Source organism: Fusarium proliferatum, assembly GCF_900067095.1.
Source record: "Fusarium proliferatum ET1 genome assembly, contig: FPRO_scaffold015, whole genome shotgun sequence".
Lineage (NCBI taxonomy): Eukaryota > Fungi > Ascomycota > Sordariomycetes > Hypocreales > Nectriaceae > Fusarium > Fusarium proliferatum.
The window spans coordinates 65,042-89,751 of NW_022194804.1; the positions used below are offsets into that span (position 1 = coordinate 65,042).

At 48.7% G+C, this 24,710-nt stretch overlaps 9 protein-coding genes and 1 non-coding gene across 10 annotated transcripts; 4 read left to right on the plus strand and 6 right to left on the minus strand.

Annotated features, from left to right (window-relative positions):
- Positions 1–252: 252 nt before the first annotated feature.
- Positions 253–1,605, minus strand: FPRO_12278 (uncharacterized protein; the record flags this gene model as incomplete). Its single annotated transcript, XM_031224057.1, has 2 exons — positions 253–1,212; positions 1,261–1,605. 2 exons carry the CDS (start codon positions 1,603–1,605, stop codon positions 253–255), a joined length of 1,305 nt encoding a protein of 434 aa, XP_031089354.1.
- A 340-nt stretch (positions 1,606–1,945) lies between these two features.
- FPRO_12279 (uncharacterized protein) lies at positions 1,946–4,302 on the plus strand (the record flags this gene model as incomplete). Its single annotated transcript, XM_031224058.1, has 4 exons — positions 1,946–1,980; positions 2,033–2,573; positions 2,623–4,200; positions 4,246–4,302. 4 exons carry the CDS (start codon positions 1,946–1,948, stop codon positions 4,300–4,302), a joined length of 2,211 nt encoding a protein of 736 aa, XP_031089355.1.
- A 633-nt stretch (positions 4,303–4,935) lies between these two features.
- tRNA lies at positions 4,936–5,030 on the minus strand. The gene is made up of 2 exons: positions 4,993–5,030; positions 4,936–4,971 (listed from the first exon to the last, which is right to left on the minus strand). It is a non-coding gene; the product is annotated as a tRNA-Ile (tRNA).
- A 444-nt stretch (positions 5,031–5,474) lies between these two features.
- FPRO_12280 (uncharacterized protein) lies at positions 5,475–6,446 on the minus strand (the record flags this gene model as incomplete). The annotated part of the gene is made up of 1 exon (XM_031224060.1): positions 5,475–6,446. One exon carries the CDS (start codon positions 6,444–6,446, stop codon positions 5,475–5,477), a length of 972 nt encoding a protein of 323 aa, XP_031089356.1.
- Positions 6,447–7,430: 984 nt separating this feature from the next.
- On the minus strand, positions 7,431–9,143 carry FPRO_12281 (uncharacterized protein; the record flags this gene model as incomplete). Its single annotated transcript, XM_031224061.1, has 1 exon — positions 7,431–9,143. One exon carries the CDS (start codon positions 9,141–9,143, stop codon positions 7,431–7,433), a length of 1,713 nt encoding a protein of 570 aa, XP_031089357.1.
- Positions 9,144–11,652: 2,509 nt separating this feature from the next.
- On the plus strand, positions 11,653–13,377 carry FPRO_12282 (uncharacterized protein; the record flags this gene model as incomplete). Its single annotated transcript, XM_031224062.1, has 1 exon — positions 11,653–13,377. One exon carries the CDS (start codon positions 11,653–11,655, stop codon positions 13,375–13,377), a length of 1,725 nt encoding a protein of 574 aa, XP_031089358.1.
- A 1,191-nt stretch (positions 13,378–14,568) lies between these two features.
- Positions 14,569–15,510, plus strand: FPRO_12283 (uncharacterized protein; the record flags this gene model as incomplete). Its single annotated transcript, XM_031224063.1, has 1 exon — positions 14,569–15,510. The coding sequence occupies one exon, from the start codon at positions 14,569–14,571 to the stop codon at positions 15,508–15,510; it is 942 nt and encodes a 313-aa protein (XP_031089359.1).
- A 1,341-nt stretch (positions 15,511–16,851) lies between these two features.
- On the plus strand, positions 16,852–17,476 carry FPRO_12284 (uncharacterized protein; the record flags this gene model as incomplete). The annotated part of the gene is made up of 2 exons (XM_031224064.1): positions 16,852–17,080; positions 17,136–17,476. The coding sequence occupies 2 exons, from the start codon at positions 16,852–16,854 to the stop codon at positions 17,474–17,476; spliced, it is 570 nt and encodes a 189-aa protein (XP_031089360.1).
- Positions 17,477–18,598: 1,122 nt separating this feature from the next.
- Positions 18,599–20,235, minus strand: FPRO_12285 (uncharacterized protein; the record flags this gene model as incomplete). The annotated part of the gene is made up of 5 exons (XM_031224065.1): positions 18,599–18,921; positions 18,972–19,051; positions 19,097–19,515; positions 19,565–19,984; positions 20,032–20,235. 5 exons carry the CDS (start codon positions 20,233–20,235, stop codon positions 18,599–18,601), a joined length of 1,446 nt encoding a protein of 481 aa, XP_031089361.1.
- Positions 20,236–21,543: 1,308 nt separating this feature from the next.
- FPRO_12286 (uncharacterized protein) lies at positions 21,544–22,579 on the minus strand (the record flags this gene model as incomplete). Its single annotated transcript, XM_031224066.1, has 2 exons — positions 21,544–22,083; positions 22,133–22,579. 2 exons carry the CDS (start codon positions 22,577–22,579, stop codon positions 21,544–21,546), a joined length of 987 nt encoding a protein of 328 aa, XP_031089362.1.
- Between the last annotated feature and the right edge of the window lie 2,131 nt (positions 22,580–24,710).

Consider the following 24,710-nt stretch of genomic DNA (forward strand, 5'->3'; position numbering starts at 1 on the left):
TTTTAATAGCGAAATTAAGTTGCATTTCTTATCTGAAGAGGGACTCCTAAGATATCGACAATACTAATCGGTCGAGATACACGGCTCTCAGGCCATGTGGTGAAACTACCGATAAAAATGAGCAGCGACAAGAAGATCATGATGATTATTTCCCAGACATATTAAAAAGCCGTGTTTTGTAGAGTATAATACAGTTCTTGAAGTACCTCAGGTATACTCCAATGATGACACCACACTGATACCAGAGCTAGGTCAGATCCTACCAAGGATCCCCTTCTCTGTCCACATCTTGGCCACAGTAGCAAGACATCCACCAAACAAGCACATGACACCACTGAAAACAGAGACCTGCAAGAAACCCCCATACTTGCTCACAAGAACACCGTTGACAGGCGGACCGATCAAAGCTGCAAGAGAGCTCACAGCCAGTCCCATTCCCATATAAGTCCCGTTGTTTCTCGGGTCCCTTGATACGAGAGTGAAGGCTGCTGACACGCCGGAGATGATTGTTCCAGAGCAGAAACCAAATACCAGAGCATAAACCACCAAGGCTGCTGTGGACTTTGCTTCGTTCATGCAGAGAATGACAACCCCGGTGCACAGTCCTCCGAGAGAGTACATGTTTAGACGGCCATATTTGTCTGCCAGCACTCCCGGAATGATGCGGCCAAAGGTTGATGCAGCGTTCGTGATGGCGAGTAGATATGATGCCAACGTGGGGTTGACGCCTCGTGAGACTGCATAAGTCGGGATGAAGAAGAGTGGTGCAAACATGCCAATGAAGAGAAAGAATAAAGATCCTATGACGAGCAAGTACAAAGGATCCTTGAAGGGCTCAACAAGAAAGAACGAAGTCTTTCTGCTGGGCAGACGGGGTCTGACCGCCATGCATGAGAAGGACATGAGAGGTATCATGACGAAGCCCATGATGCGGATGGACCAGCCAAAGCCAAGAGAAGAGTCGTTCAACATCTTTGACAAGGCAATCGGAAATACGGCTCCGCCGATAGAAGAGCCTGAGACGGCTATCCCGAAAGCAGCGGCTCGTTTCTTGTCAAAGTATTGGGAAACGGCAGCGAAAGCGGGAATCTGGAGGAAAGCCATTGCAATGCCCATGAGGATACCTTGAGCAAGCATGAAATGCCAGTATTCGGTACATAGGCTCGTCATCATGGTCGCGAATACGTAGGTAACGGCGGCTGGGCGGAGGACCTGTGAAACAGTTAGCATCAAACAACTCATGATGAATTGAAAACATACCCAAGAACCATAGCGATCAAACATGGGACCACTCAAAGCGCCAACAGCGAACTGGATAAAAGTCGAGATGGATCCAATCCAAGCGATTGCATCTTCTGAATGTCCTTGAAGTTGGTGAGTCATGTAGTATTCTTGTAAAACTCCGAAAGAGTTGGCGAAACCGAGACATGAGAAGAAGATACAAGCTGATCCAGCTGCTACCAGCCACGCCTGGAGACCTCCATCCGGTGCAGGCGAAAGCTCAAGAGGGTCACCGGATACTTTCTTCTCTTCTTGTTCCAGATTGTTGCCGGAATCAGAAAGTGCCTGGTCCTGAAGTCTTATGAAGTTGTCCTGATCGGCCATGATGGGGGACAAATTGGGGTCGAGGTGGTGTCTAGGTAAGGGACTCTTGAATGCAATACGTTAATGGCATGAAAGATTCCCTCGTCGTGTTTTCAGGTAGCTCACTCCTTTTATATTGAGCATGATAATCAAGGGATCAAGTTGCTCCTAGCTTCTATCATGCTTACAAGACAACTGACCAATAACGATCTGACGGATTCGGGGTCGGGGTCGGAGTTAGACTCAAAACCGGGAAATGGAGAACCATTAGTACCAAAAGCGCACTTCTTATCACCTGAATTACACAATTCTCCGCATCCCAAGTCCTTCTCGCAAAGCAACATCATCAAATACCGCCAAAATGGAACCTGTGCGTCGCCGACGAAGACCAGCTGTGTACCAACTCCATCTCCGATTTCATCGCGAAGTATCGCTAATATTTTCGCAGGTCATGTAATCTTTGTCGAAAGCGCAAGATGCGCTGCAATCGCGGATCGCCGTGTAGCAATTGCATGCGCGCAAGAAAGGGCGACTGCGTTTACGAAAATCCTCCTCCAGCTGAAAGAAACACCGCAAGTCAAGATCATATCGCCGAGATCGGAGGAGACTTCAATGCATTTCTCTCACTGCCAACGCCTGAAGATCTTGTCGCGAGCGCAAACTCCGGATTACCCGGTGTGAGTACAGGAGCAGCGAGCTCTTCAACGGGTGCGCCGACACCGGTCAGTCAATCGTCTGTTCAGGAACTCGACATGCTGCGAAGCAGAGTGCGTCAGCTCGAGAGTCAAATATCATCAGCCACTGCAACACCGTTGCAATCGAATGTCTCAACGCCAGCTTCAACACTTGAAACCTCAACATCAAGATTGGGCGGAACGTTTCACCTGCACTCTCAAAGACAACATGTAGGCGCATTAGCGGCGCCTCGAGCCATCTCTCACAAGTCGCGGTTCTTCGGGCAAAGCCATTTTGTCTGTGGATTACCATTGGTAAGGCGCAAAACTTCAATTCGCATTCGAGGATGCTGACAGAGAATAGCTCCGAGACATCATAGAAGCAATTGACCAGTACGCAACTGAAACCTCAGATCTTGTTATCGCTGTCCAGAAGTGCAAGACTATGGCAAGGCGCATAAAAGCACTACGTGCGCCAGCATGGCCAACACCACTCACCACTGAATTGGCATCCAAGGCCGTTTGCGACAGTCTCGTCGAATGTTACCTGGAAAGTATAGAGAAGGTGTATCGTATACTTCACATACCGACATTTAGAAACAAGTATGATGCTCTGTGGACCTCTGATGCTGCGTCAGATAGGGACTTTATGGCTCAGCTCAAATTGGTGCTTGCGCTGGGCGCGACGACCTACGATGACAATTTCTCGTTACGAGCCTCGGCCGTTCAATGGATATACGAAGTTCAGACGTGGATATCAGAGCCAGAGTTCAAATCCAGGCTCGGTATCCAATTTCTCCAAACAAACATTCTCCTTGTTCTTGCCCGGGAGATGGTCTCTGTGGGAGGCGAATCGTCCTGGATCGCATGCGGTTCACTACTCAGGACCGCCGTTTCAATGGGTCTGCACAGAGATCCCACACTTTTACCGAAAACTACGACAATGGCTTGTGAGATGCGTCGAAGACTCTGGAACACGATACTGGAACTCTGCCTGCAGTCAAGTCTCTCGTCTGGCGGACCGCCAATGATTACAGAAGAAGAGTTCGATACTGAGCCGCCCGGGAATTTTGACGATGACGAAATCGTGGTAAATGGTGCAACTTCCAGACCGAACAGCGTCTTTACCCAAGTTTCGACAGCAAGGGTATTGCGATTGACATTTGGTACTCGTCTCAAAGTTGTCAAGTTACTCAATGATCTCAAATCCGGTGACTCGTATCAAGAGACACTGCGTCTTGATGCAGAACTGAAAGCTTCATACAAGGAAGCCAATCGGTTTTTGAAGGACTGCAAAAGGGGCCAAAACTCAGCAACGGAGTTTGAGCTGTCTGTAGGTGACTTCATGATGCGCCGGTATTTCTGTGCACTTCACTTTCCATACTATGGACTCTCTTTGCAAGAACCGAGCTACGCCTTCTCGCGGAAGATGACGGTCGAATCAGCTTTCAGAATGTGGTCCACTATATTCTCAGACAATGCCAACATGGTAACCTCTCCAGACAAACGACAGTTCGCGCGTCTCGTCACATGCAGCTCCGGGTTCTTTCGACTCTCAGCATGGCAGTCCAGCATCTTACTCGTCCTCGAACTGAGGAGCACGGTCCAAGAGGACGACAGCTTTTCCCTGGCACCAGTACGACCAGACTTGTTGAAAGTCATGGAGGACTCGAAATCATGGAACTTGCGAACCATTGAAGCAGGCGAGACCAACATCAAAGGCTATCTCATGCTGTCGATATTGAGGGCACAAATCATGGGCATCATGAAACATTTATCCGAATCTGAGATCGTTGAGTTCATAATCAAAGCTGGTGAAGAGGCGATGCAAGATGCATTGGTAGTGTTTGAACCGTTCTTGGCTCAATTACAACCTGACGGTACAGAGATTCAAGATTTGCAGGAAATTGATCTTGGCTTTATAAATGACTGGGATTCACTGGTGAGTGCGTTGCTTGAGGCGGTTGATCAGTGCTGACATTGACAGATGGTTGACGATTTTCTTGATGATGGTGTTGCGGATCCACTGACATGGATATTTTGACCTTTTCAAAGCATATACTGTATTTATATGAGCATGTAATGGTCTGGGAGAGTACAGAATGGTGGATCATGTTGGGAGAATGGAGTGCTACCCCACTCAAGTTCATTACGGCTCTGGGTGTTAGTCTTTTTTGTCTGTCTATATAACCTGAAATACGGATATAATATATATGTCAGTTTAAAGGTATGAGTTGCATGCAAGGTAAGTCAGTGTTCAAAGCTTGATCGGGGAGTCATTGAGGTGGAGGTTGATAATGCATAACAGCACAAGTCATGCAGTCAACTCCACCGAGGTGGGGTCATGCAGTTACTGCATAATGTGATTTCAGCGTCATATATCAAGTCAAATCGCCTTGATACGAATGCATCTCGAATGAATTGGGTCAATTGACTGCTTCCTCGAACAGAAAATATCATTTCTTACTCATTTATCCCCAGTCAGATGCTGCTCGTTAGTGTCTGTCAGCTCATGGTGAATGTGCATAAAAGAATTGCCCCACCTTTCTCCCAATTCGCCCAATTGCATAACAGCGACAAAACCTGAACTCCAACAACTCAGGCTCATCCAATCTCGACAGAACCTCAATACAAGACATCAAATACGGCAAAAAGAAGAACTGGATGGCGTTGGGATTGCTCCCGCCAGGGCTTGAACCTGAGACCTTCGCATTACCGGATACTCGGGTTGAAGTATTAGTACGACGCTCTAACCAACTGAGCTACGGAAGCCACCAGTTTTGATTGGTGGACAGTGTCTCACCAGAGATCATGATGTTACTGTGGAATTGGGACGAGGCGGATGGAGCTGATTACAGATCTGTGTTGGTTGTGGAGTTCCGAACACCGCCATGGATGATGCAACTGTCACCTTGATATTTTCAATAACCTGGATGCCCGGCCTGAAATTCACGGGCAAAGACTCGTTATGTATAAGGCACAACTGACTGGGGCTACTGTCATGACTATGATGACTTAGAAGTTTCGATAATTCAAGTAGAAGGGAATGCAAGACTTGAGTTCAGGAGATCATGGGGAAGAAAAATGTTCAAAGCACCAAATCGTATTTCAATTGTCTATAAGCGTATATGCGGTAGATCTAGCACAAATTATTATATATGGATGAAGTTAAAAAGTCCACCATCCACCTCCTCTCTCCATCACACCATCAACCATTTAGAGCATGGCAAGAGCACCAACGACGGCAATGATACCAGCAGGGACAACCTGGGCGGCACCAGCAGTGACGACGTGAGTAGGGGTAGTAGCAGGAGGAGCACCAGCGGGCTTGGTACCGGCGGGAGGGTTGTAGGCGGGAGCGGTAGCAGGCTTGGTGGCAACGGGAGCGACAGAGCAAGCAGTGGGGGTGACGAGAGAACCCTCACCGTTGAAGGGAGAGTAGCCAAGGCACTCAGCGTAGGTAGCAGCGCAGTAAGACATGTTGGCGTCAGCACCGGTGCGGCACTTGTTGTAGGCGTCGGAGCACTTCTCAGCACAGCCCTTGTTCTCAGCGGGAGAAGAAGGCTTGGGGGGAACGTAGCCGGTAGGGACAATGGGCTTGGTGGTGGTGAAGTGGCAGTCAGGGACGGTGACAGTGCCGGGAGCAGTGACGGGGATGGTCTTGTTGCCGTAGGTGAGGGTGGTGGCCTCAGGGCAGTAGGTGGTGACAGCGGTGACAACCTCGGTGGTGTAGACAGCAGTGGGCTTTCCACCGGCGTGGCAAGAGGTAGGCTTGACGAACTTGCCGCTCTCCCAGGGGTTGTAGTTCAAGCAGGCAGCGTACTCAGCAGCGCAGGTAGCCATGTTGGCGTTGGGGGCGACACGGCAGTCATCGTACTTGTCAGAGCACATCTCAGCGCAGTCCTTGGCGTGAGTGGGCTTGGGAGGAGCAGCATAGCCGGTGCCGGTAGCAACGGGCTTGGTGATGGTGCAAGAGCAGTCCTCGATGGTGAGGGTGGTGGCCTCAGTGATGGTGTAGGTCTTCTCGCCGTAGGTGAGAGTGGTGGCCTCAGGGCAGTAGGTGGTCAGGTGAGTGACGACCTCAGTGGTGTACTTGACGGTCTCGTTGGAGGGGGGAGCATAGTGGGGGGAGGCGGTGGCAGCGCCGATGAGGACGCTGGCGATGGAGGCAGACTTGATGAAACCCATTTTGACGGTTTGGTGCTGGAATAAGCTTAAGCGAGTGTAAGTGTTTATTGAGCACGAAAAAGTTGGACTGTAAACGAGAGTGTTCTTGTCGTGGATGGGATGAGAAGAAGGGAAGTGTACAAGTCGGAAGGGGATGGGGGTTTATAAAGCTGTCTTCGCCTCAGCTGAAGTGAACGTTACTACCGATGCCGAAACCGATCGATGCCCAGACCCAGACCCAGAGGAGAGAGTCCACTCCCGTCTAGCAAATTGCGGGGATCAGGAACCACACAAAAGCTCGTGTTTATTTACAGCAACAGAACAGGTTTTCAATACGAAGAGGTAATTTACCACCTTAATGGGTCCGGAACTCGGCCTCTCCTCGCCAATCCCATTGGTCCTCGCTATACGGCTCGCCGAGGAGGCGGGCGACAAGCGGCAGGGATTAACCCGTGAGCTATACGACGAGTCATCTCAACCCCTTCCCCCTGCGCTAGACTAAACCGTACCGTGCAGTACCTGCGCTAGCTCGACTCACGCTTAGCGCCCAGCTGATGATTTATGCATCCTTGATTTGTGGTTAAAAAGAGAAGTCAAATCTTGGTTCTTGTCAGCCTCATGATTTTCATGCTTTAAATTGACCCTCGTAAACAGTGATCTTCTACTTTATTTAGGTCAAGCAATTTAACCTTGTCGTGTAGCTAGCACCTCCACTACGACATCATCACTACAGACTACCAAGCTACAGAACTTTGCTGGAATATTGGGTCTGCCGGCTTATCCGAACAAGACTAGCGTTTTTGAGTTTCATCTGGTATTGCCGGCTCCTGAACTGGACGGATAAATCACCGGCGGGAGAGCGTTTACGAACGATTGGATGTAAAAGTCTCAAACTTCATGATTGGGTCAGACACTCTGTGGAATACGGAGCTGACACGGGTAAGCTTACTGGAACTTGATGATTCAGTCAAATATATTCCGACCGTGTCTGCTCCACTGAACAATCTACTGGCTCTTTTCCCGCGCCATCTGGCTGTCCAGCAATTCCTTCAACTCGCCAGTGCAATCTTCTTGGCCCATGAAGACTTCAATCATCGTGACTCCCTCGCTATCCTGTACCGCTTTCGAGTCCATCGCTGTCCTCAATTCCGCAAATGTCTTTGCTGAGAAATATCGCTTCGATGCCTCTTCTTGGCTCAATCCAAACAGCCCAAGGGCATGTTGGTGGTTCCACGGCGAAATGTCGTTGTAATCCGCATTCCTTCCGTGAATGGCCCGCTCAATTGTGTATCCGTTGTTGTTGATGACGAATATGATTACGTTGAGCTTTTGCTTGACGATTGTGCTGATCTCTTGAGCAGTCATCTGCAGACTTCCGTCACCGATAAACAAAACTGCTCGCTGCGAACCGTTCACGTCCCGTTGGGCTAGCGCTGCACCGAGTGTGGCGGGGAGCATGTATCCGATCGATAGCCATGTCACGCATGTGAAGTAGCGACAGTCTTGGGGAAGCTTGAAGGCCTTTCCACCAGTCGCAGCAGTACCAGTTTCGGTCAGAACAATATCGCCACGGCGGAACATTGGGTTCACGTAGTGGTAGAATTGAGCTTGGTTGAGAGCATCCGATGGTGAAGGCTCAGCTGGCGCCTTTGCTGCGACAGCAGGACTCTCAATCTTGGCAAGTTTAGAAGAGTCAAGTTGGCTGACGATCCTTTCAAGATACTGTCGAGGGTCCACGTCCCGAATGACCTGGCCAGCGATCTTGATCTGACCAGGCGAAAACGAAACAGTCACACTCTCCTGCGGCATCGTCTTGAAGATTTCAGTGTTGATGTTGCTCATGTGTGGACCGAAAAACAAGATAAGATCAGAAGACTTGAAATAGTCGAGGGACACTTTATCTTCGGCGTTGGCCAGGTATACGCCATGCACGTTGGGTAACTCCTCGCTGATCAGACCTTTTCCAAATGCCGTTGTCCAGGTTGGCCAGTTGGTAGTGTTGATGAGCTTATTGATCTCGTCAATAGCATCGATACTACGACTCTCGCCGTCAACATAGAGGAGAGGCTTGGAAGCAGAGTAGATACGCTGCAAGATCTTATCAACGGTCTCCGCGCTGATCTCAGCAGCGGACGGCGCAGGGCGAATAACAGGCTTCTTCTCAAAATTAGCTGTCGAGACCTGCATCGAAACCAGGTCATCAGGGATCTGCAGATAAACCGGTCTCTGATGGATCATGGCTTGCTCAATAATCCAGTCGATCTTATCAGCCGCAGTCTGCACATCCGTCAAACACGTCTGCGCAGCTGTAACATGTCGGTGCATCTCTGCAAACCTCCCATACTCTCCGTCCAAGAACGTATGATGCACCAACGCCCTCGCACTCTGGAGGGTTCTTGATGGTGCACCGACGATGTGGATGACTGGTGCTCGTTCAGAGTAAGCACCGGCGATGCCATTGATCGCTGAGAGCTCGCCCACGCCGAAAGTAGTGATCACGGCACTGAGACCTTGAATGCGAGAGTACCCATCTGCTGAATAGGCGGCGTTGAGTTCATTGCAGTTTCCGATCCAGTTGATGCCAGTTGGTTTGATGTAGTCCAGCAATCTGAGGTTATAATCGCCTGGAACGCCGAAGATAGAGCCGATCTCGAGTTGTTTGAGACGGGTAAAGAGGTACTCCCCGAGGGGGACAGTTGCCTCCTTTGTATGTGTCATCTTGTGTGTAAATGTCGTTTGTATCTATGATGAGAATTGAAGAGGTGTTGAAGAATGAAATGTCTTTATATATCTACAAGAATCAGGGCGTCGATGACATCCCCGCGTTGATCCGCGTCTTGACGCCTTTGATTGCCGGGCTCACATTCCAAATCGGGCAAAGTAGCAGAAACTCCATGTCTAGCCGGTTCATAACCTCTTTTGCCGAGGCAGGCCCGACTGTGGGGATCGGGGGCTACGCCAAGTATGGTGAATCAAGCGGCGTTAGGGATGGAACATTATTCATCCTTGATGCCCGCCGGCGCCGCAAATCATTGATGGGACACCAAGGTAGCAACCATGATAAGCTTTCGAACCCATCTGAGCCATACCCTTGAGAAAATATTACAAGGCAAGCCTTTTTTTAATAAGAGATAAATTAGATCAAATAGTTGAGATAAGGGAAATAACTGTTTTATCTAAACCTAAGGTCGAAAACTGGGCTAAAGAACGATGAAGTGGTGTACAGGGTAAGCGGGGCCCTCTGATAACGACCCAGCGTTGGCTCAATTTCCAGGCACGCGTGACCACCAGAGACATGACAAAGGGCGTCGAATTCGTTATCGTGACCTGACACCAGGCTTTACACCGTGAGTATGCGGTTGCCGACCGCCATTCGACTAATTCTATGCTAAATCACCAAAACGTCAGAGCTGCACTCCTCACTCTGTAAAGGGTGCCTGTTCCTTATCGGTATCGATAAGACAGGGATATCGATAGGGCTGACTTAACTGATCTCATTAATTCAGGACAAGGATGACCATGTTGATTTACAAATTTAGATACAATTATTTGTGGATTCTGTTACCGATATTTCACATCTATAATTAGGATCTAGGAATAACTATCCGAGATTTTACTCAACAGCCTTGCTGACGAAGTGCATGGTGGCTCGTGTCCAGGTGCTACCTCCTTTCGTCAATTGATTTGTGAGTCTCATCCAAAAAGCTGCAATTTGCACTCGTGTCGTAGAGCATATCAAATAATTGTTAGTTCAAGTAGATAACCCAATTGCAGATTTCATGCCATACTGCCTGAACTGACTCTACACGAGTGTTATTTTGAGTTGATTGACCTGACAGCTGATGCTCACATTACGCGCCCCACGCAGATTTTACGCGTGCTCATTCCTTGCATCTGGAAAGCCCACCAGATAATGGGGGTAGAAAACGACGCCCTGAGGCGTTGACGGATGAGCCTTGATGGGTTGATATACGAGGAAAGTCAGGCACGTCTTTGAGATGAAATAGGTAAAATACCACTGACACTAAGTTCAATAGCATCGCCGTCGACATCACTATTGAATATATGATATAATTAGTTTGCTGGAAATAGTGCGACTGGACCTTGAAAAAAGTCTCAGGCCGGGGACCGTTCTTGTAGGCGACTCCTGTGGCTTCACTTATGGCAACATGATCATCTTCTCCTTGCCTCGTATGGTGTTAGGACAGTTGTAGTGGACAATGTCGGCACCTAAATCAAGCCCATTGTTGAGTTGAGAGTCAATATGACCATGCAAGAAAGCATTGCTAAGTCAACATGACATGTATCGAATTCAGGATCACTAACTAAGATGCAGTCTCAAGGCCATGATCAGCTACTGGCTTGGCAATCGTTTTGGAATTTTCACTTTTCGATGGGGCTTCTTGGCTTGGAGGCTAATTGCCTTGCTGTCTCCAAGGAAACACCCTCTTGACAACAGCGACATTAGTCTTCGCAACCTCTGACCGAGTTTCCAAGAGTCGGAACGCCCTTCCGCCGGAAGCTTTCCGATTGTTGAACTTCAGAATACTTCAATACCAAGAGCATTACAACCATTGATATCGCTTCTCAATCTGGCCCCATCTCGAGTGCAACTACTGTGAAGCAAATGCAAGCCACTGGAGGATGTTCTGGTCGCCGAAGAGATAGCTGAATATTTTATGATGACGGTAACTTCAGATACGTCACTGGAGCAGTGCTGTGAGATGCAGCCGTCGGTTAGCTGGCCAATACCGTTACAAGTCACACCAACCTCTCATAAAAACTAACTGCTTGTAGGCATACAGGGACATGTTTCTTTTCTCAGCCAAAAACTGATCTTTCTCAATTCAAGATTGATAGTGAAATCAAGATGCATCACCTGGTAGGTTGCTCACGTTCTTGCAGATCATGTTACCGTAAGCAGTAAATTATAGAGAGAGATGCATCAACTATCTCATATCTATCGCTTGCGAAATACATGTTCTGCAAGATGAATGGTCAGCTCGGCAATCTTATCTATTCCATCTGTACAACCTTGTCCCACTTTGTCAAGTTCAGGCGAAACGTCAACGCTGCTGCGGGGTAGCTTCAACTCTATTCCGCTTCGGCATCCAGATTCATGGCCCGAGACCAAAACCGACTCAAACACTACAAACGACACTCTACTATACCAAACTCCAGCACAGTTGGGTTAATTATATAAGAGACGATGAGTTTACAACAAATCATGGAGCATCAGCTCGATAACTCGACACTCTCAGACACAATGTACTCTCTCATGTCTCCAGCCGTTCTGCTAGGGTCTCTTTTCTTCTCGTTCCTAGCTGCAGCGAATTCTTCTATACCACAAGTCACTCTTCAAGGCTATGGTACATTCGCTGGTACAAACATCTCCAAGACCTTGCTCGGAGACAACCTTCCTCAACCCGTCAACGCCTGGCTCGGAATTGACTATGCCGAACAACCCGTAGGCGACAGACGCTTCCGCCCTCTGCAGTCCCAGCCCCAATCCCTCAAGGGCGTGCAAAATGCTACAAAATACGGATCAGTCTGCTTGCAGGATCTCATGTACCCTAACCCAGACGAACAAGACGAAGCGTGCTTGAACTTCAATGTCTTCCGTACACCTGGCGTGCCGCTCAGCAAGAAACTACCCACGCTGGTTTGGATCCACGGCGGTGGTTTTGCATCATTCTCAGGACGAGATTTCGATGGCGCTTCTTTTGTTGCGTCTTCTGCAGATCCGGTTGTTGTTGTTTCGTTCAACTACCGTCTCAATGCGTTCGGATTCTTACCCAGCAAGCTGTTCGAGCGTGAGGGACTTCTAAACCTGGGTCTGCAAGACCAGCGCTTCTTCTTGCAGTTCTTGCAGAAACACCTGAGTTCGTTTGGTGGAGACCCTCGACAAATCACGCTCGGAGGTTTATCAGCGGGAGCACACTCTACTGCATTTCACTACTTCCATAACTATGACTCTGATAAGAACAAGCCTCTCTTCGCGCGTGCGATTCTCCAATCTGGTTCAGCGACAGCTCGATCGTTCCCAGGTGTCGACTATCCCAGATACAAGAAAGACTTCGCAGGCCTGATGAAGTATATCAACTGCTCCACCGACGTGAGCGACAAGGAGCAAATGGGTTGCCTGCGCAGCGCGTCTGCACAAAAGATCAGGGAATACTCAGCAAAGGCATACGAGGATGCTAAAGATCAACTGAACTGGCCTTGGCAACCGTCAATTGGAGGCCCATTGATCGAGAAAGCGGGATCAAAGAGTGAAGAAGAGGGCACGTTCCACCATCTCCCTATCATCACGACCTATACCTCCAATGAAGGAAAATACTACACTCCCGGTAACCTAGAAACCAACGATGACTTTGTTCAATTCTGGCACCGAATCAGTCCTGGTCTCAACATCACAGACCTCGCTCTCATCAACGAGCTGTACCCAGACCCTGTAGCATACCCTGACTCCCCATGGGCCGGATCCCCGAACAGCACTCAGTACAACCGCATCTCAGCTGCATGGTCCGACATGGCGTACATCTGCATGAGCCGCCACACCGCCATCACTACATCCAGTGCTGGAGTTCCCACCTGGAGTCTTCATTTCAACACTCCTGACTTTCCGTTGGTTGCGCAGTCCTGGAAGGGAATTCCTCACGCCTCTGATGCTGCATACATCTGGAATGATCCCCATGTTGCTTATCCTGAGACTGCGCGAATTTACTACCAGTACATCAATAGCTTTGTCTTGACAGGTGATCCTAACAAGAAGAGGTTGGATGGAACTGTGGAGTGGCCGCAGTACAAGGCGGGTGAGAAGGGAAGTGCGTATGCAAAGCAGCTTTTGGTGAACCCTGGAAACTTTACTGTTGTCGAGGAGGATAGAGGTCGGGGAAGGCAGTGTGAATTCTGGAATGATCTTGAAAGAGCTAGCCGTCTCTACAAGTAGAAATGATCTATGTCGGATTGATGTTCCGTAATCTCAGCGATCAACGCACATCAGCAGGCATCACAGTAGAACAGGAAGCGGGCTTTATTTGCATATGCTATGCAAAACAATACAAAAGGACCCGTTGAAACCATTGAAGCACCACCAATCATAAAGTCCTCATCCAACTCATCACACTGAATGTCTTTCCCAAGCGTCTCCCATAAACTCCAAAAGCGGGGGCCTGTCGCCATGATATACGCATGAACTTCCTTGTCAAGGCCAGTATACCGACCAAATTTTGTTGTTATCCAGCACCAGTTCGGTGATCTAACAACCGTCAGCCTCGGCCAGAACCCGTGACACGATACGGATTCCTCACCGCATATTCTTCTCATTCTTGGTTTCCCAAAGGTTAGCTTCTTCAGCCTTATGCTCATTTTTTGCAGATAGACGGCGACGCATGCTTATGAAAAGGATTTACTGTATGCGTTTGAGCGTTTTTCAAACCTGACCACGATCGAGGTCACTCCAGCAGCCCAAGCGCCAGCTGCATATGCGTGAGCGACGGGGTTGAGGAACATGTCTACGAGGATGGTTCGTTTCCGGTCGAGAGTAGTAAGCATTATTCGTGAGGATGATGCTCGGATTTCAAAGACGATGGGTACGAACCAACAGCCAGGTTAAATGATCCTAACAGCTAAACGGAGAGCCCTGTCCTCCGCAAATTCGTTCCGTGATTTGACATCATCAACATCTTTCACTTGAGCCCTATGAACACCTGGCCGTGAATAAAAAAGCCGCCGCCCTGGAGACCTCGACTGTTGAGTGTTTAACTAATGAGTTACTTGGCGCAAGGATTGGAGGGTCTTATACGCCTCGAAGGCCGGCCAAAGAGTCATCATCTAGGTTTTCCTCTTATCAGCCTTATGCTATAGCAATTGGTCAGACATCTTGGTATAATGTCTAAGTTGTGAGCTAGAAGTGTTATTTGCCGCTGAGACCTGTGGCTGAGAGCTTAATCCGGCCGAGAAAAGATAGTTACTTGGTGCAATTTGTGATCTTCTGCCAAACAGCGACATCAAGAATCTTCGACTCGCCAGCCCTCTTCTCGGTCAAAAATGCCAGCTGCAGATCAGTTGCGTTTTTATGTCGCCCGATCTTTTCAATATTTAGGTAGCCCAGGCTATTGCCACACATGAGATCTATCGAATGGGCGTAGAAGAGATCATTTGGAACGATGCGACTTTGGTCCCCTCCGGAGGCGGCGGAGATCTATTCCACGATTGCTCCGACGAGAGCTACGAAGAGGTTCCTGAGAAGATAGCCGCCGAATCCCAAGAAGGCTTTGCCTGGCTTGTTCGTGGCTGCAAGAGTATTATAAAAGCCGCTAAAGATCGTATGGGGGACACATTCTCACGACCTGAAGATGTGTCGAAACAACACCAGTTGAGTAATGCAATACCATACCAAGACTCATTTGAGTACTACAATCTCCTGGAACGTCAACAGAGAGATATAATAGTGTCAAAGATAGATGATAATATCTTTCGTTACACTCTTCGACAATTCCCGAACTTGAAGAGACTGGTCGTTACCCCGGCTGCTTACGGATATCTCTTTGAGCCTCTGTACAGAACACCCATGATCAGATCTTTTCCATATGAATTCATCTATTTTGTACCCCGAGGATGGCCCACACCCTCGTCTAGAAGCGAATGGGCATTCGCCATGCCTTGGGTTGACGACGACGGCGTAGAGGAAGACGGGAGCTTATACCATGGGTTTCGACTCGTCACAAAGGTCCTGGCTGAAGAGAAGCACACCGTCACAGAATTGATGCTTGAAGCTCATCAGCTGAATACTGGCATCAATCACTTCACCCTGAACCGAGGAACGGAAGAATGCGACAGTTTCTGCGAAACAGTAAGACGTCCCGGTTTCCAGAAACTTCAATTATCACTTCTCGTTGGTTTCTATCTTGGAGAAGATTATGATATATATGACAAAGGTTCCTTATACGACGCCCTTTATGGAGCGACCGATATGAGGCATTTTAGCTTTCATACTGACTTCGCTACGGACCGACGTTCTTGGACAATCGACATGTATGAATACACGTCGTTATTCAATTTCTTTCCCATCAACCGATAGCAGTAGCTCACGCACTTCGGGCTATCAAACGTACTGGTAGCACAAACCGATCTTATCGCTTTCCTGTCAAAGTTACCGTCAACATTAAAAACTATTGAGTTGTGCTTTCTCACTTTCATGGAAGGGGACGGCCACTATATAAGCCTAATGGAAGATATCCACGATAAGCTCGATTGGAAACACCGACCTCTTGAGGGAAGGATCAACATATTGGCCAAGGCCTTTTGTTATTTATCGTACTATGGCCGATATATCTGTGTTGACAAGGAGTTCGAAGAATTTATCTACAATGACGGACCGCAGCCGTTCCAGCTTAGACAGCGCGGTAACGGCTCTGGCATTGATCCGGGTACTGGCGTGCTAAAAGACTTGCTTAATCCAACTTGGGAATGACCCAATGATTACTCCCCAGAGAGAAGGTTGGTATTTCCACGACAGCAGTAGCTTCGATGCGGCGATGGACCTGGTGCTCGACCTCCATCAATTTCTCAGAACGCAAGATCAGGGACATTAATCCGATACTTATAAAGAAAGCCTGTGACTCATGGAGGGAGATTGTAAGCTGATGGATGGCAGGATGTTGGGTGCGCAACATGAGAGAACCCTTGAAATCACAAACACATCATCGATGAAGAGCAGGTTGTGTTCTTCGCTATTGATAGATCATGAGATTTGACAGGACTTGATCAATTGTAACACAGGCTCCAAATTATAGGCGACCCTTCTATTCTGCTTATCTGATTTCTGCTCTGGCGCATGATATATCCACAAAATGTCATAAGCGGATCACAATACTGCCATATTTTGCTTCGAAACTTTGGTCTGGCTCCCAGCGTAGCCTCTCTCGGCCGACCTGTGCACTGTCACAACATTGGCGTGCCAGTGTTTGGCAGTGATTCATTCACTCACTTCTTTATGGCGCAACAACTCGAGCTCCATACATGAAGACGGTGTCTTTGATCTCCTTCTCTTCAATCCATCCCACCTGCCCTTCTTCCCTCCTTTCATTTCACGCCCCGTTATCCATTCATTTATCCATTCATCATTCATCATTCATCATTCATCATTCGTCATTTCATTCCTCTTCTTCCACCATCACTCAACCTTGTTCTTCCTCCTTCATTCCATCCTCAACCTGCCGGGCCTATGTCCCAATACGTCAGGTGAGCTTTTCTCTGACCATGGTTACTTCACTTTAATTGACGAAACATTTAAAGACACGCTTGCTTCAATTTGGTGCCATCCAGGCCGATTCCCGGGGCTCATCAAATCAATGGCCTGGTCGGAGAATTCTGTCGCCAGCCCAGGATGCTCCCGAAGGTCACGGTATCCTGCTACAACATGTACAGAGTACTGGCAACTCAAGCCCTTCAGCTGAAGCTTCTTGCAGTCATGGATCTTGAGGGGATGCCTTTCGATCCAAACCCACGATTAACCACGAGGATTCTGGGTGACATCAACGGCAACTTCCCGCAGCTGCAGACCTTGGTTCTAGGCGAGTTTCTCAACCCTAATTTCCCTTGGGGTCAGCAACAATTTCGAACCCCAGCAGAGCGAGCTGAGCTGGTGAGTGGCATACACTGCCCTTATATCATAGCCACCCTTTGATTGACATGCATTTACAGAACATATGGTCGCGAGGGTCTGTATGGTCTTGAACAAGATGCAAAAGCTGACCCGATTTGCTTTCGTGCTCACTGATGAGACGGTTGGAGAACACATCGGCACCCCTGAGGAGTGTTTTTACCCATGGTATGAGGGCGTTTCCGACACCAAGAAAGATTGGTATTCCCATCTAGTACGCGCCATTCTCCGTGTTGTTCCCGGGCTCCAGCAGCTTTGCGTTAGAGCTCGGCGTTCAGTCTACTGTCGGGGAACCAGAATCTCGGGCGATTCAAACCTGGCTATCACGTGGAATACCGATCAGGAAGAAACCACTGATGAATTCAACAACTTCTTCGTTTAGGCCTCGTCCTTCTCTGGAGAGTCAGTCGAGGGAATCACGTCAGGATCCCTAGGGATTTAGATCTGACTATCTATCATCTGACAGCCTATCCATTCAGTACGCAAACAGCATTACATCCTTTTTGAGGCAAACGGATATTTTGGGGCATACTAAATCGCCCAGTGAGATCGAATTATTTCTTTCATTGCTATGGTTCGTTTCTCAACGATCCCAAAAGCGTATTTCCAACGGTCTGTAGGGCCGGCGGTGGCCAATACGGGGGCTGAAATGACAGGAGAGCCTCGTGGTTACCCACGATGTACCGTTATTAGACCGTGCACAATTGCGGGGGAACGCTAGGAGGAAAGTTGATATTTGGGGGGGATTTATCGGCGCATCGTAAATTTCGACTCCTGAAATACGTGGAAGGGGGTCACTCTTTTATCGATACCAGGATCTAGTCTGACTTCGGACAGATTGCCATTACTACAGACTAAGGGCTTCATGTTTTCTTATTGCAGTTACTCAGTTTTGGACGGAATGTATTACATTTACTATACTTGATTCGTAAACCTAAACAGGCGATTTCACATGCGCACATGCGGACACTGTCCGCATAACGAGACTGAGCACGGTGCACGATGCACAAGGACCATTGATTGTTGGGGGGGTCTCAATTGCAAATAACATCTGTGCACGATGCAGGCAGCTCAACGATGTGGACACTGTCCATAGCCTCCTGCGTGGTAACCTATCTACCTTGGTTGAAATCAATACGAAATGCAACTAAATCCTGTCCTTGATTAACACAAAGGACTCTTTATTCACATGCCTTCTCAGTCTAGATAGCTCATCATGCACGGCGCGTATTCTGAGGAATAAAGAGGCGGTTGAATTGAGTGTGCATACCGCTAATTTAAGCTGACATTCTGGCATGCTTAAGCGTTGGGGGTAGATCGTCCATCTGACATATTGCGTGGAGAGTCTTTTGAGAGCATTATTTTAAGTTGATGAAGCTAACAGCGATGCTTGATGCGAGAATACATGGGCGTATGTACTTCAAGAGGATTCTCACCACGCTGCCTTACAAATTCCAGGCAAACAAAGAGCCTGAATTTGCCTTTCTCATATGCCATCCTCTCTTCAATACGCGTAGTACAGCGTGGACTCATTCTCAGACTGCCTGATCTTCTTATTCTCCTGCATGAGCCAAAACCTCATTCCCCACGCCCCAATTGCAGTTGCGACACTCAGCGCAGCGCTTGAAGACATGGCCATGGTGTAGCGAGGTTCATCGGAAGAAGGCCACATGTACGGAGTCCAGATGAAGGATGCTACAGCAATACAGTTGACGATGGCGAGGGAACAAGCTTTCTTCTCTTTGGTCTGAGAGCAAGTGGCTGAGACCCAACCGAGGATGATGCTGTTGACTGCATATGTACCGATCGAAAAGACACACATTGCGACTATATTCGTCAGTGCCCATCTTAATACGCTGACAAAGTCTGGAACTTACAGTATCGAGCACCAGTATTGAGCGTCGCGCAACCAAGAATGAAGCCAAACACCGCGACCGCCTTCGCAATGGTGATATGCCTACAGAGTCAGCACCGATATTATCATCAACGTGGATAAACTTACCAAGTTCGCTCATTAAATCGTCCAGAAGACCACGACCAAGCAATCGAAATTGCTCCCGCAATCAAATAAGGGGGACATGTCAAGACCAGGGTGATAGTCTGATTGAATCCCAGCGTCTTGACAGCAGTCGGAAAGAAGTTCTTGAAGCCATTCGCACCAAGATGACAATGCTGCATGACGACGAAAAGCCAAACCTTGGGATCTTTCGCCGCTTCACGAATGCCAGAGAAGCTTGTTGACTCGCCGGCATTTCCTACGGTGTCGCGCTGGGTTCGCTCGTGGGCTAGTTGGCGTTCTTGCTCAGTCAACCAGTGTGTTGTGAGGGGCTCGTCGGGGAGGACGAAGAAGCCGATGAGTGCGACTAAGAGGGTAACGGCGCCTTGGATGATGAAGAGCCATTGCCAGCCAGCGAGATTGGCCTATAAAATTAGTGTTTAGAGAAGTCGAGTGATGGGGTTGACGACGTACCATTCCGTCCATCTCAAAGATACCTAGAGCGATCAAGCCTGCAAACGCCGTGGCAAGAATATTTCCGGTATACAGGATGGAGATGCGAGTCGCAAGCTCCTTGCGAGTGTAGAATCTTGCAAGGATATACAGTGCACCAGGATAATACGGCGCCTCAGTAATGCCCAAGAAGAAGCGCGTCAGCAGCAAACCGGTATAGTTACGACTCAACGCTGTCAAGCCACTGATGATGGCCCAGACCGTCATACAAGACGCCATCCAGATGCTCGGTCGAACGCGAGTAACGACCATATTCGCTGGAATACCAACAATGACATAACCTGCAAAGAGGATCGAGACGCAGGTCTGATATTGAGAACCGGTGAGGTTGAGGTCCTTTTCGATGGTGTTGAGACGAGCGAGGGCGATGGCATTTCGGTCCTGGGATGGTCAGCATACACGAAAAGACGCCTGATGGAGAAACTGACGAGGTAATTGAGCCAGTACATCAGCCATAGAATAGGCATGATCCACCAATCGAGCTTTCGCACGAGGGCGATCTCACGCGGGTCAGTCTTTTCATGTGCACCTGAGTAGTCGCGTGCTTGGGGGGCTGTCTTGAGGACCTCCTCGACCTCATCAAGAGCCCCAAGGTCTTTATGCCGCTTGTCCAAAGAGTGACGAGCATCCATGTTGATGATGGTTTTATTGTTTTGGTGGTAATTGGTTGGCAGATGACCATGATACAATGCGAGGGTGATCTCTCTCTTTATACACAGCCTCATCCGGGCTCCCAATGCCACCATTTCACCATGCAGCTACAATCCTCCCCAACATCAAGGTTCCACTGCATCTCACTCGCTGACGTCAATCCGCAAAATACCGTATTTTCTCAGCCATCATCTTCTTTGCGCCCGTAAAAGCAATGCGGGGATTCCAATACGAAAAACCCATTGGATAGTGTTGTTCTCGAAGAACTTTAATCCGCTCCTCCTCCACGCCAAGATCCTCTTGGCAGGCGGGGTAACGACGCTTAAAATCATGCTTAAATGTGCAGGCTAAGGCTTTCTTGGAAGGTGTTTAAGGGAAAGGAGTGTCGAAGATGTCTTGGCGAGAACATCGTCATTTTCTCGAGCGAATTATTTCGTCTGTTGGCGTCGCTGCCTACCAAGTTTCTCGAGATGTGTCGGGAGTGTTTGAGAAAGTAAGGTTTGTGGCTGAAGTGGCTAGAAGAAATGACGGAAAGGAGCGAGATAGAGGGTCAATCAGAGTTTGGTCTGATGAGTGCAAAGAAGGATTATACGAGCGAAGCACTCACTGTAGAAAAGCCGCCAGTTGTTCTGGTCTGGAAACCCTAAAACCCCAACGCCCAGACTCCCTGGCCCATATGAGGATGCATATCCCCGCAAATGCCCAGAAACGCCAAGTATGCAATCTTCCCCATTAGATCAGAACATCATGTTTCCGGCTCTTCATCTAGCTTCCGGATCGTGGAGGCACTGCAGCTCCGGGGCAGATTGTCGAATACTTGCCGATTGGCTACCGCGATCAAGAAGCAGACCCTTTCTGCCAGAACTTTCTCGTCCGTTATCACCACAAGACCTTGGCGGACGGGCCAAGTCATCTTCAGCTACCGGCGTCATTAATGTCACTGTACCTAGGCACCGTTGGGGTACTCTCATCTGAACGACTAGTTGCACACATACAACTTTTATCTCATCTCACTCACTGATCTTGTCCAAAGTGCATTATACTACATGAATAAAGACATCGAGGGGAACTGAATCACAGAGGACAGAAATGTAATGGTAAGGATATGTATTGACTACTAGCCCAGCTATCTTCCAACAACCGACCAAGCAGTTACCATTAGTTGAGATTTTGTACAAACAAACAACTATATACGGAGTTATAAAAGAAGAATACGGTGATGACCAAAAGCAACTGCAACGATGCTCCCCCTCAAGACCAGAGATCTGATCCTGTCACGCAAGCCACATTTAGCGGAGAGCGTTGACGACAGCAGTGTAAGCAGGCTTGGGGTTGTAGTTAGCATCGAACAGAAGACTGTCGTGCTCCTTGCGCCAAGAGTTCTTGTCAGAGACACCCCAGACGGTGATACCAATGCACTTGGGGACGTTGAGGCAGGCCTTGGTGACGGTAGCGTAGTCGTTGGCGGGGGCAGTGCGGATGTCGAGCTCGGTGATGGCAACCTCCTTGACACCAGAGTTGGCGAGGGCAGTGAGAGCACCCTGGATTTGGCCAGCGGCACCGGGGTCAAGGTGAGTCTGAGAGCCAATGCCGTCGACGGGAACGCCCTGGCTGAGCCACTTCTTGACGGAGGGAACCATACCCTTGGTGACCTTGGAGGCACTGCCGGAGTCGAGGCTGTAGTCGTTGATGTACAGCTTGGCGTTGGGGTCAGCTTTGCGGGCGGCGCGGAAGGCAATGCCAACGTAGTCGTCGTTGCCGAAGACGTTGTTGAAGTGAGAGTCCTTTCGGAGGGTACCGTCCCACTCGAAGATCTCGTTGACGACATCCTGAACATGTTAGCAATGTCATTTCTAAAAGGTAGAGTGAAAAACATACCCAGGCGTAGATCTTGCCCTTGTAGCGTCCAACGACTTGGGTGACGTGGTTCTCAATGACCTTGGTCAGAGTAGCCTTGTCGTTGATGTTCTTAACCCACTGAGGGAGCTGGGAGTGCCAGACCAGAGTGTGACCTCGGACCTTGAGGCCATTCTGCTGGGCAAAGTTGACGACCTGGTCGAAGCTACCGAAGTTGAACTTGCCCTGGCTGGGCTCGGTGGCGTCCCACTTGCCCGAGTTCTCGGGGGTGACGGCGCCAAAGTCGGCCTTGATGATGGCGGTGTCCTTTGCGACGCCGAGCAGGTTGGGGTCGGTGATGGTTCCGTAGTAGAGCTTGCCCTTGTTCTTGATCAGCTTGTTGATGCTGTCGGCAGCCTGGCGAGGCTCGATGGCGGTGGGAATGGCCGCGACCAGCGAGGCGGTGTAGAGGAAGGAAGACAGCTTCATTTTGGAAGAAGTTCTTGGTTGTAGAGATATGTGACAAAGAAAGATAAAACGTTTGATTTGACCTGCAAACGGTGAATGAAGCTGTGAAGGTGTTGTAATGAATGTAGTTGTTTGAGTGATGAGAATGCCAAGTGCCAAGAGAGGGTGGACTAGATCATCTTATATATCTTGATCAGGTCAGTCCCTTGTCATATTTCAGAACGATGGTGTTCTGGAAAGAGTCAGTGCCCGGGATTGGTTTGTCCGATTGAGCTAGCCCCTTCTCAGTATTCGGACAGTGCTCCGAGTGCCTAGGGCTGTTTCGAGATAGATTGTCGTTGAAAGGAGTTATGCCGAGACAGGGGTACGTGAGTCGAGGCGGCTCTATCTCCTGGATAATCTCCAGATTAACGGAACTTTTGGAATGCCTTGCTTTTTGCATTGCATTGTTTCTGGGGTGCATATACACGACCCCGTAATTCGGGCCTTTACTTTGGCCTCACCGTCATCTGATGTACGGCTAAATGATATGTTTTGTTTCGTGTCACTCTGTCGATGGCCAAGAGATCGACAGAGTCGAGACGATATTCTGTTTACTTGGCGGACTTGTTTTCATCAACTTCAGGTGAAACTCGAACAGCAAGTCAAAAAGTCAAAGCTGAAGGGAGCTAGTATGTGTCAGTTCTGACAAACGCCCCACAGACAATGGTACTAGCAGGGCTGGCAGGGGTCTCATTTCGGCTGAATAGGCCCCTTGAGACGTGAGACCAGTCCCGTATCAGCTAAAAGCACGAGCCAGATGCCAAATTCAGGAACGTGAGCTCGTTCAGCGTCGTTCCCACAGGAAACACGTGGGTCGTGTTTCATGTATGGGGTGGTGGTGATATTCTAGATTTCTGCCGAATCGAGAATCATCTTGGGGTAATATTTCTCCGCGTAAAGCCACCAATCGCGAGGACTGGGTAAACGGATACCGGCACGGAGAGTTGGATAACTTGCTCGATTCTGGTTTCATCTTTATAGTAGGTGGTAATGGTCATTGTCTGAGCGGCATTCAGCTACGGGTTTGACAGGCGCGCATCAGCTGGGGCTCGCCGGGTGAAATGGATATCACCGGGTATTCTGTTCATGATATCTCGTGATCTTTCAAGGCTGAATAGACGTTGCATGATAGTCATGTCAACATTAATCTTCCTCCAAAGAGAGAAGAATGAGGGCATCAACGTCGCATTGGGTGAGCATGTTCGATATGCTGGTAGATGAATTCAGTAATGTCATCATTGACTGCGCCTCTATGATTACCGCACCTATGAGATTCGTGAAGCGGAATCCCGGGAGATGTCATCATTTACGTTGTGCACAATCTGATAGGGAAACCAGACAATGAGGCCAAAAGGTAAAGACAATACCTTTCCATTGAAGATTAGACTTGTAAAATTCACAAAGATACTGTAATTAAATTAATATTAGAGTGAAGAAGATCAATTGAACCAACCATTTCCCAATGAAAAATTGCTATGAGAAAATAAAATCATCCGTTTGAATGTAGGGTAAGATATTGAGCGATGTTTCGCCTGTCTGTTCTACTTCTATCTTATCTCGTGCCCCGCCAGAACTGAATCCACATTATTATGGATGACTTCCACTGCCGCGGGAACGACGGGAGTATAAATACCAAGAGTCCGACTCCCTTCCTTCTCGAGATCTGCACCTTAACCTCCAGCTCTTCCTCTTTATGTCATTTCCCAACAACAAGACGCAATCTTTCGAATCTAGACAGCACGCCGTCTTCTCTTCCTCGAGCCGTCACTACGCTTTCATGCTTTAGCAAGACTACACTACGCCGACGTCTTTACTATAGCCAAACTCGATGCCCTAACCCCCTGCGACTTTAGTAATCAGGCGGAAACTCTGATGCGAGGCTTTAACAGCCTGTGTCGACCAGTGAGAACATCCATATTTAAACAGCCTACCGCGTCAAAGTAACGGACTGTCTCCGACAATGTCCTCCTACCAAAAGTTGACACGATGTAAAGATAAGCGTCATTCGCGCTCGATCGTAGAGCCTTAGCAAACTCTATAGCTAGAGTTCACGAAACTCGAACGCACTGTGAGAACCCGGATGCATGGTCATATCCATGGAAACTTGTAG